Source organism: Arachis hypogaea, chromosome 7 (assembly GCF_003086295.3).
Source record: "Arachis hypogaea cultivar Tifrunner chromosome 7, arahy.Tifrunner.gnm2.J5K5, whole genome shotgun sequence".
NCBI lineage: Eukaryota > Viridiplantae > Streptophyta > Magnoliopsida > Fabales > Fabaceae > Arachis > Arachis hypogaea.
In genome coordinates this window covers 56,850,608-56,861,868 of record NC_092042.1, presented here as the reverse complement: position 1 = coordinate 56,861,868, position 11,261 = coordinate 56,850,608, and the positions used below count along the sequence as shown (strand labels likewise).

The 11,261-nt window shown below is 30.8% G+C and overlaps 1 protein-coding gene across 1 annotated transcript; it reads left to right on the top strand.

Annotated features, from left to right (window-relative positions):
* The first annotated feature begins 2,436 nt into the window (after positions 1–2,436).
* LOC112703159 (uncharacterized) lies at positions 2,437–6,209 on the top strand. Its single transcript, XM_025754491.3, has 5 exons — positions 2,437–2,647; positions 2,725–2,908; positions 4,156–4,362; positions 5,151–5,342; positions 5,723–6,209. Exons 1-5 carry the CDS (start codon positions 2,565–2,567, stop codon positions 5,873–5,875), a joined length of 819 nt encoding a protein of 272 aa, XP_025610276.1. The 5' UTR covers positions 2,437–2,564; the 3' UTR covers positions 5,876–6,209.
* Positions 6,210–11,261: the final 5,052 nt, after the last annotated feature.

The following is an 11,261-nucleotide window of genomic DNA, read 5'->3' as shown; positions in this document are numbered from 1 at the left end:
TATCACGAGTATTAAACTATGTATTAATTTTTTTTAAAAATTATTTTTAAATTTTATAGATAAAAAATAATATATGAAAAAGACAAATAAATATTAAAAAAGATAAATTTTTTTGTGTTTTTTTTTTTACATTATATTCTTTTCCCTTAAAGAAACATAAAGGCTACTGCTCAATTTTTTTTAAATAAAAAAAAAAAAGACATCACGCTAAAAAGAAGAAAGACGCAAGAAAAGAGAATAAAAAAATAATAAGAGAAATAGCAAAGAAATTCACGTGAAGATAAGAATGATGATTTCCAAGAGAAGAGAATAAGGTAAGACTTACGAGGACATTTTGGTGGTATTTTTTATTTTAAACAATAAAATTAATAATAACAATAAAACAATAATAAAACAAAAACAAAAAAGAACAATAAGAATAAAGACGCGAGAGACGCTAGAAAAATTTTTTTTTATAGGACACAAAAAAATAAATATAGACTAATAAAAATTAATTTAATACTTAAAATTTGATATTAAATGATATAGAACGAATACAATAATTGATATTAAAAAAATAAATTAAAATTAAATTAAAATAAAAAACAAAAAAATTAGTTTAAATTAAATATAAAAAATTACTCTTATTTTATCTAATTTTTTAATATATATAGAGTAAATAATCATTTCTGACCACGAAAGATTCGAACGCTGACAAAATTAACCATAAAAGAATAAAATTAAAGTTGTACCTATAAAAAATGAATTATGTTTGCCAAAAATAATCAATTATTAATTTTTATTAAAACATTAATTATAATACTCAAATTACCCCAATCTTTTTTATTATCTTTAACCTTTCAAAATTTTTTAACTCAACTCTCTGTTAGCAACAAAATTACTATCTTTTTTTCAAATTTTGAATACCACCATCACTGTCAATACTACCGTCAACACAACATCAGTAAAATGAGATAGAATGAGACAAAAGAAGATAAACTGAAGGAAGACAAACAAAGCTAGAAAAAACAATGAAGAGCAAAAATTATCAACTCCGTCGTTTTTAGTAATCATTAAGCTCGAGAGAAGGAGGGGAAACGTTACTTCCGTCGTTGAGGCGGTTCTGCCGAAGGCGGCAACGGAGGAAAGATGCTATAACCCTAACTCTAGTGAATTCCCTGCAACTTTATTTTGCAACAGTGGATCCGTTGGGCTTGACGAGGAGAGGATCGAGTTGTCAAATATGGAGGTATGAGAAATTGAACAAGAGCTATAGCTCATTTCGATTTCTATTCAAATTCTCTTAACTGAACAAAAAAAAATAATAAATGTTGTTATTGGAGTTTATAGATTTTTATTGAACTTTCATTTTGTTTGTTCTTTAATTGTTTCTTCTTGCTTTATTTTCCATGATTCCTCTATTTGTGTGCGAAATAGAGTCTTTTAATGGCAAACTATTGAAGAGGATGATAAGAAGAGAATCAATGGTTACTAACAGTTTATCTTCTTTTGTCACACTCTCTCTATCTTTATTTATTGATGAATTTTGTTGAGGGTGGTGTTGATAGTGACGATTGTGGTGGTATTCAAAATTTGAGAACAAGAGGCAATGATTTTGCTGTTAACACAGTGAAATTGAAAAATTCAAAAAATTCAAATAGAGGTATTTTGATTATTTTAATTATTTTTTTAATAAAAATAATAAAAAATTAATAATTTATTATTTTTGTTGAACATAATTCATCTTTCATAGGTACAACTTTAATTTTATTCTTTTATGGTTAATTTTATCGGTGTTTAAATCTTTTGTGGTTAAAAATAATTATTTACTCATATATATAATAAAAAAATGACACACTTAATAACTAATTCACACTATAATTTTAAAATAAAATAAAAAAATTATTTAATTTTCTATCTGATTCTTTAATACAATAAGACAAAAATCCATTCAATCTTTTTTATCTACATCATAATTTTATCAAAATATTATAAAAAAATGTTTTTATACTTCAAATCATTCTATGACATTATAATAATTAAAAAGTATTTATAATTTTATATTAAATTTAAATAAAAATTTAAATCAATTAATATCAAATATAATTTATTAATTAAATAAATAAAATTAAAATACATAACAATAACTATTTTAATACTTAAAAATATAAATTAATAATTACTAAATAATACTTAAATTTTTTATATCACCAATACTTAAAATACTTATCGCTTTTGGTATGTAAGTTAATAAACCCATTTGCTACTCGAAGAGGCTGTAGCCTGTAGGATTAGGAATAGAAGGGAAACAATGGACTTCCAATAAATTAATTAATAATAATCCAATCATAAGGCAAAAGATAGAACAAATAATATTTTAGTCTTGAATGGCAGCTGTAATATATTACTCTTCGAAACTCCCGAATTCGGCACCTCTTCATTTATACACGTCATTAAGTGGGTAGCATAGGACAACTATAAATCAGCCATTCTCACTAGGAAGATTACTACTAACATAGTGCATCACAAGATTACTAGAATAGGAGTGCTTTATTTCTAGTTTTTATCATTCATTCACAAGAATAATGTGTATAGCTTTGTTTCTATGGCAAGCCCACCCACTCTACCCTTTTCTTCTCTTCAACAACAGAGATGAGTATCACAACAGGCAAGTTTTTATTTTTGGGAATTTATATTTGTTATATGATATACTAATTGATTTAATTTGGGTAAGGAGATATATAGGCCTACGAAGGAAGTGTCATGGTGGGAAGGAAGTGATATATTGGGAGGGAGGGATGAGATAGCAGGAGGAACATGGATGGGTTGTTCAAGAGAAGGAAGGATTGCTTTTCTTACAAATGTTTTGGAGCTTCATACCCTTCCTGAGGCCAAATCCCGGGGTGACTTACCCCTCTTATTTCTCAAGGTACGTGTATAGCTACTATTCTACTAACAATACTAATACTATTTGCTTCTTACATGCCAATTTTACTTGACTCAAGTGAAGAGTATTGATCGAGACTCTTAATTTATTTTTTTATTATTTTATTAATATTTAAAATTAAAAATTTTTAAAATAAATATTACTTTTTAAAACCATTAAAAATTAAGAGAAAAATAAAAAAGATGAGTTAGTATTTCAAATTATTTTGCAGTTTAAAATATTCAGAATAAGTGATATATGTAAGAATTTTTCTTAGGGATATACGATCGATATCACCAAAAGTTGTTAGTCTCTATCAAGTTATTTTCCAAATTTAGAGATAAAAAGATAGATGAGTAATAAAGATAAGTAAGGTCACTAAGCTCCATAAAATTTGATTAAGATTGTGTGTTAGAATGTCATTAAATGGTAAAAATTTTTTAAGTAAAAATGAAAGTATTGAAAAAATAAAAAATATATTTTTCAAAATTCTATAACTCTTGTTTTTTTAAAAAATCTTTTATTTTAAAGAAATTTTAACATAATAAATAAATAAAAATTATTTTGTATTACTATACCAAAATATAATTTATAACTAAAAAGTTAAAGATATTTAAATACTAAATTATTTTTATTTTTAAAAAAATATTTTTTTAGAAGTGCTCGAAACACTTCTTGAATAGAAGTAAAATCAAGTATAAAGGATAAAGTATATTTTATATTTGAAATTTGTTAACAAATTTAAAAATATTCTTAAATTTTATTTTTTTTAAAATTTTTTGATTTGCATCAAATATATCATTGCTGACAGCTAAATTTGAAAAAGTTTAAGATGAATTCAATAATAATGCATGATAATTATGTGTGATTTGTTTTTGTCAAAAATTATTTTGTGAAATTATTATTGAATTAATCATAATTTTTTTAAAAAAATTAGTCATTAAAAATAAATTTGATACAAATTAAAAATTTTAAAAAAAATAAAATAAAATAAAACTTAAAAAAAATTAAATTTTTAAACAAATTTTAAAAATAAAAAATATACTTTATCCATCTATAAATAAATACACTATCAATTTTTAATGCATAGAAAATGAATTGAATTGGTTTATGTGAAAAATCTAAAGTGTGTAGTGGATCATTTCTTGACCATTATTTTAATTATACTCTATTGCTCAAGACAAAAACGAAACCTTGCTCTTATCATAGGCATAATTCTCTCATTCCTCTGTTTGAATGGAAAATTGCAGAGCAACAAAAGTCCCAAAGAATTTGCAGAAAGCCTAAAAAGACAAGCTCATTATTACAATGGTTTCAACTTAATTGTGATCGATATTAAGTCAAAATCCATGGTATACATCTCCAACAGGCCCAAAGGACAACCTATTACCATTGAAGAGGTTTCTCCAGGACTCCATGTGCTTTCTAATGCCAAACTTGACACACCCTGGCACAAGGTTAGTTATGTATATATGTGTGTGTGTGTGGTTACGGCACTTTAAAAAATGTTACTAACAATTAAAAGTAATTTTTTATTATTTAATAATATTTTTTAATTTAAAATATACAAAATTATTATTAAAATATAAAAAAATATTACTTCAATTTCAACAAAAACTTAAACAGCCATCATAGTTACCGTATCATAAATTCATAACCACGTGTGTGTGTGTATATATTAGGTTGTGCGCCTATATATATATAATGTACTAACTGAAATCTATATCAGCGACATCAGACATGTAGACTGGCTTTAATTTATTAACATGTAGACTGGCTAAAATATGAAAATGAGAAATAAGAAATTGAATTTTTTTTTCATAATACAAAAGAGATAATTGAATATTTTAAATATTATAACTTCATTCTATTTTTTACAAGAAGATAACAATAAGTCAATAACATTCTTTCTTTGGAAAAAAAACACAAGTCTCTCTTGTATAGATAACTCTTTCAAAAAAAAATATCTTTTTAATTCTAATACAATGTGACTAGATGGTTTAATAAAATAAGAAAATAAATAATTTCTCAAAAATAATACTCAGTATATAAGATTGTAATCTAGGGAGTTATTGAATTTCGGTTTATAGACAAAAACCCCAAATAATTATTCTCTATCCAATCGTGGATGGATAAACTTATTCCTATTTCGAACCGTTCCCCGGCTAAAATCCGAAATTTTAATTTAACGAAATTCTAATTTCTGTTTTTCCCCTTTTTTTTCCTTCTCTCTATATTTTTCTAGACTCAGCGTCTTGAACAGAGTTTCAAAGAACAGCTTGCTAAGTATGGAAAAGGTGAGATTCCTGTTAAGGAAATGATCCAAAAGCTAATGAAGGACAAAGTTAAAGCTGACCAGAGTGGTTTACCTCATATTTGCTCTCTTGATTGGGAGCTTAGTTTGAGCTCCATTTTTGTTGAAGTACAAACGCCATTGGTAAATTAACAACATTTATTCTCTGATCTCTACTTTTTTTCTATTTGTCATTATTATGTTCTAGAGTAATTATCTAAACTAGTTTTATCAATATTTTTATTTCAGAAAAATTAGTTTTTAGGAAGAAAAAGAATTTAATTTTGATGCATTGACATGTAAAACAGTTTTATATGTGCATCTAGTTAAATATTATCGTGTCAACGAAAATAGTTACCTTTTACAATCGACAGATGAATAATCATCGAAGAAAATAGACGTGATTGAATCACTGTAAAATAGTTTAGACTGGTTTAAACTGTCATTGCATTAAAATTAACTTAAAAAAAGTTATTCATTTCACTTCTTAATTTGAGATGACTCATTCCACTTCTTTTATGCAGGGTCTTTATGGCACAAGGAGCAGTGCTGCATTAGTTATAAGATCAAGTGGGGAAGCAAGTTTCTTTGAGGAATACCTTGATGATGGCATTTGGAAGGAGCATGTTGTTGATTTCTATATTCCCAAATTGAAGTTCATCAAAGGACAAACATAGAGCTAACATCCTCCATCCTCAAAAGCAAGAATATTAATTCAGTTCTTATATAACTTCTACATTTTATGCTATCACTGAGCATTTTCGGTGTGCTCTTGTATAGTTGGGAACTTGTCAATAAAATAAAAAGCCATAAGGTAGAAGGCAGAAACTTGGCTATCCATAAGGTAACAGCAGTTTGAAGATTTTTCTGATCAATGGTTCACTGATCTGGCTCACTAAAGTGTGAACTTGTAATGGGGCTTCAAGAAAAGTAGTGAAATAAACCAATAAAGATCTTGTCCCTCCATGGAAAGTAAAGAAAACGGAAAAAATTATTTTCCTTTTTTGGTCATATGGAAACAATGACTATCAACTCTTATTCACAGTTGGAAATTACTTATTAGGCTATAACGAGTAAAAATTCGTAGAACCAAAAAAATATGCTCTCCCTCCATATGGAAAATAAAAATACATGATGCTTGTTGAGAAGTTTTTAATTTTGATATGGAGGGGTTGATGAAGTATAGCAGCGATATGGGGGTTTATGGTGTTTCACGGAGATATGATGGTTGGGTAAAAGAAATCGGACGGACCGATTTGGTGGACAGAAATCGGATGGACCGATTTCAAGACGCGGAAGGTGCACAAATCGGACCCACCGATTTGTGTTCCCTGTCCACACGTCACGTATGCAGCCTTCCTTGGTTGGCCCGTGATTCTCTCATCCAAAAGACCATTGATTTCCCCCTCCCAACAGTATACCTTTCACTCTCGTATCCCTCTCTTCAACACACATTTAACCTCACCATTTTCTTCCTTTATCACTATTGTTGGACCACAACAAACTTTCAAAAAAATTTAAAAAAAATGTCAAGAAGGCCAAAAATTAAAGAAGTAAATCAACCAGAGTTTCATATTGTTAATTATCTTGGGCATCTAAATTATGTAAGTTTTTATTTTTTAATAATCTAGTTTAATAATAATAATAGTGATAATATTAAATTTTATTAGCAATATACATTATAATGGCACTAAGTAGAGATTAATTATGTATGTGCGTATGATTTTATTGTTAGGTGGTTAGAAATAGAAATCAAAATAGGAATTAATCATGTATGTATGTATGTATGATATGGTGCTCTATGGAAGAATTGGGGTTTTTTTTTTTAATGGTTATTGGTTAAAATAAAATAATAAAAGAATGAATGAATGTAATGAAAGAAGAAGGAGAATGAGATGAGATCTGTACATATCAGATTAGAGTAGAGTAGATTAATATACTGTTGTTGTTATTATTATTATTAGCAGTAATAATTAAGTTTAATAAATTATTATGATTAATAATAAAAATTTAATAAATTATTTTATTTATGATCATTAAGAATTGAATTTAATTCAGTAAAATGTAGATAATAAATTAGTAATAACTAAACTTAGATTAGGAAATTATTATTATGATGCCGTGTTATTAATAATAATAATAATAATAATAATAAAATTAGTATGCTGTTTTATGAATAATAATAACAATAATAAAATTAGTATGCTGTTTTACGAATAAATAGTTTATCAGTCGTAAAATTATTCTAGTTAGTTATTTAAGGTTAAAAAATTTTTGTTATAAGGTAATGAATATGATTGAAGGATTTTTGTATAACAGATTTACTGTGTATGTTTGAAATGCAATTATGTTGGAATTAGTTATAATGGACATGTAAGGATAATTATGTTTTTGAGAATATAGTTATATTATACTGGTACTTATAGCAAAAATGTGATATTGTAGGGTTCACGGATGTTGATGTGTGATCATTTAAAGTCGCCGGATCCATACAACTAAATTGTTGAGTCACACTTACGCGAGACTGGATTTTATTATGTTTCACAAATTGGAATTATCCAATGTCAGTCAGCAATGATTAATGCTCTGATTGAGAGATGGCGGCCTGAAACTCATACATTTCATTTTCCGGTTGGTGAGTGTGCCGTGACCTTGGAGGATGTGGCGATAATTCTTGGTCTGCCGACAAATGGTCTTCCGGTTACAGGACCGACCATGAGTAGTTTTGAGGCATTGGAAGCCGAGTGCTTGCACCAATTTGGAGTTGCACTGAGGAAGACAGACTGTAGAGGGAGCTTTAGAAAATTAACATGGTTTAGGGGTTTGAAAGATCGTATAGTGTTGAATGATGATGTGCACATTCAGATGTATGTAAGGTGTCACATAATGTTGTTATTTGGGATAATTCTATTTGGAGATAAGTCAGGTGCAGCTGTGCATTGGAAATTTTTACTTTTGCTCCGTAACTTTGGTCAGATCATACAGTTTAGTTGGGGTTTGGCATGCCTGGAACACTTGTATAGATCATTGTGTAGGGCAACTCGTGTCGACTGCAAGGAGATGGACGATCCACTGACACTGTTGCTCACTTGGACTTGGATCCGGCTACCATTTCTAGCGCCAATTCCCGGCAATCCCCGAGTGTTTCCAATTGCAAACAGGTAATTTTGATTAAAGAATGCATTGAAAGAAATGATAGAAATTGTATTTTATTTTCCACAAGATAAGTTAACTAATGGATTATCCGACGGCAGGTGGCGTAACTAGGACCGTGAAAACTATGCCTACCGATATAAAATACTTGCGCACTACAGGAGGTTGTTAGATGAACTATAAGAAGGACAGATATGTTGTAAAATACAAGTACCGTATATAACTTGTTAAGTGAATTAATTGTTGTGTAATCGTCTGACTGGTTCGATGTGTCCAGTTTGTTTGGCAGGCTTATGGCATTGGAAACATCGATCCAGACGTTATTCCTTTAGCCATCCGTCATAATTCGGTTATCTGGAGTGCCACAGTGCCACTTATATCTTTTAAATGCATCGAGTGGTATGCATATGATAGAGTCAGGAGGCAATTTGGATTGAGATAAGGTGTTCCTAATCAAGAGCGGGATCTAGGTACATCACACGACAAAATTCTAACTGGGCCTAAGAATCAAGATTGGGCTAATACCCACTCTTTTTGGGTGATGCAGTGGACTAATCGGTATAGTCACACTCTCTCTGATGACTTGGTGCATTTACATTATCCATTGGAAATTTACATGAATTGGTACCGAGAAGCATTTGGTGACCACTTGCAATTGTCGAACCTTGTATTTGAAGAGAATCCATAAGGTCCTCTGATGCGTGAGCATCTTTCCTATCTTTTCCTAGTGAATTTGCATCTAATTTGTTGAGTTTAATAAATAATTAATTATCTTTTAGCCAATATGGATGCTACTTTGAGTCTTTTGCAATTCTATTTATTTTAGGTAGCATTCGGCTGGATTTGATGGAGTTTCTGCAGCATAAGAATCAAAGGAGATGGCAGCGAGGAGCGACGCGTACATGTGACTAACGCGTGCACGTGATTTGGAGCTTTCCATGGCGACGTGTGCGCGTGACTGACGCGTACGCGTGATTGGAAAATTTGCTCAGCGACGCGTGCGCGTAACCGAAGCGTCCGCGTGACTTGCGAAAAAGACCATCGACGCGTACGCATGACTGACGCGTACGCGTGACATGCGCCACGTGCAGAAAACACAGAAAATGCTGGGGTGATTTCTGGGCCCCATTTTAGCACCCAAGTTAGGCGTGGATCCAGTGAAGCCAAGTGGTCCCCACGTTACAAGACGCGGAGTAGTTAGTTAATTCTGATTTGAATTCAAATTTGATTTTAAAATAGGAAAATATATTATTTTAATTTTAGAAATTAGATTTTAAATTAATTAGGATTAGTTATAAAAAGGAGAGACTTCTCTTCTATGGAGGTGCCAGGAGGGGGATTCCATTAGGAAATTCTATACAAAATTTACATGCCATCAGATTGAAACTCTGTACATTTTTACTAGAATCCTATTTTTCTCTGAACCATGAGAAACTAATCCTCCATTGTTAAGGTTAGGAGCTCTGTCTATTGTATGGATTGATTCATTTGCTCTTTCTAATTTAATTTATGTTTTGATTTATATTTCAATAATTGTTTTCGTTCTTTATTTTATGAATTTGGGTGGAACGGAAGTATGACCCATGTTCTAATTGAGTTCTTGTATAACTTGGAAAAGCTCTTTACTTGAACAACAGCTTGAAAACATATTATCCTGAATTTCTAATTGTTTGTATTTAACGGGATACGTGACATATAATCCCCTTATTTTTGGATAATTAGGATTCTTGTGGCATATAAACTAGAATTTGATCATCACCTTCTAATTGGAATTAATTGACCAAGGAATTGGCAGTTAATGAATTTTAGAGGAGACTAGGAAGGTCTAAGGAATTAGGGTCTAGTCACATATAGTTTGCCATGAATTAAATCTTGCATGATTAAAATAGTTAGTAAGAAAAGTTAATCCGGAAAAATAGATAACTCTGAAGCCTTAACTATCTTTCCAATATTTTATTTTCAACTTACTTACTTGCGTACCTGCCTTCTGATATTTTCAAATTTAAACCTTTTGAATATCTCAAAACCCTTTTCTGCTTGCCTAACTAAGCCAGTCAATCAATCATTATTGCTTGATCCATCAATCCTCGTGGGATCGATCCTTACTCACGTAAGGTATTACTTGGTACAACCCAGTGCACTTGCCGGTTAGTCTGTGGTTGTTAAATCACCGCACCATCCTCCACTACCACCGGCACCGGAACCGAACCGGCACCGGTACCTCCACCACCACCGTCACTGGAACCACCACAACAGGGGGTTGACTATTTTGCACCATATGTTCCTGACACGCATCCGTCTGATTATTTTTCAGCGTCAGTCCCAGTACATCAACAATATTGGGGTGGTCCACAATTTGAGTATGGAGAGCAAACTTCATTCAGTCAAGTGCTTGGTTTCATGGCATCAGGGTCCCACCACTCACATTTAGGTAATTATGTTGACATTCCCACCGACCATCAAACACATTTGGGTGGTATTACTCCAGCTAGGAGGTCATTGGATTCGAGACCTCGGGTTCGCACTTCTTCTGATAATTCTGGTGCCAGAATGTCTGTTGACTCGAGCAGAAGTGCTGAAGGGGCGGGAGGGATTATATAGAGTGGAAACCTTAGACGTATTCCGATGAGTCTGATTCATAAGAGTAATAGGGCAGTTGATGATGAGACTGGTAACTACCAAGTAGACCACCCAGAGGATGTGGGTGAGGGTGAGCATAAGGATGAGGATGAGGATGAGGATGAGGGTGAGGATGAAGATGAGGATGAGAATGATGATGATGCTGTTGATGAGGATCCAGCGCCTAGTGCAAGTAAAATAAACTATTGGTAATGATTTAGGGCTTGATTATGAATTTTTGTTAGTAGCTTCATGGTGAACTTGTATTTATATTACATATTGAATTGCCAT

Excerpts from the sequence above, each read along its gene's own strand:
- LOC112703159 (XM_025754491.3), top strand. The coding sequence starts at position 2,565 with ATGTGTATAGCTTTGTTTCTATGGCAAGCCCACCCACTCTACCCTTTT. Across the intron at positions 4,363-5,150 it reads TTGACACACCCTGGCACAAG|ACTCAGCGTCTTGAACAGAG; the intron begins GTTAGTTATGTA and ends ATATTTTTCTAG. Across the intron at positions 5,343-5,722 it reads TTGAAGTACAAACGCCATTG|GGTCTTTATGGCACAAGGAG; the intron begins GTAAATTAACAA and ends TCTTTTATGCAG.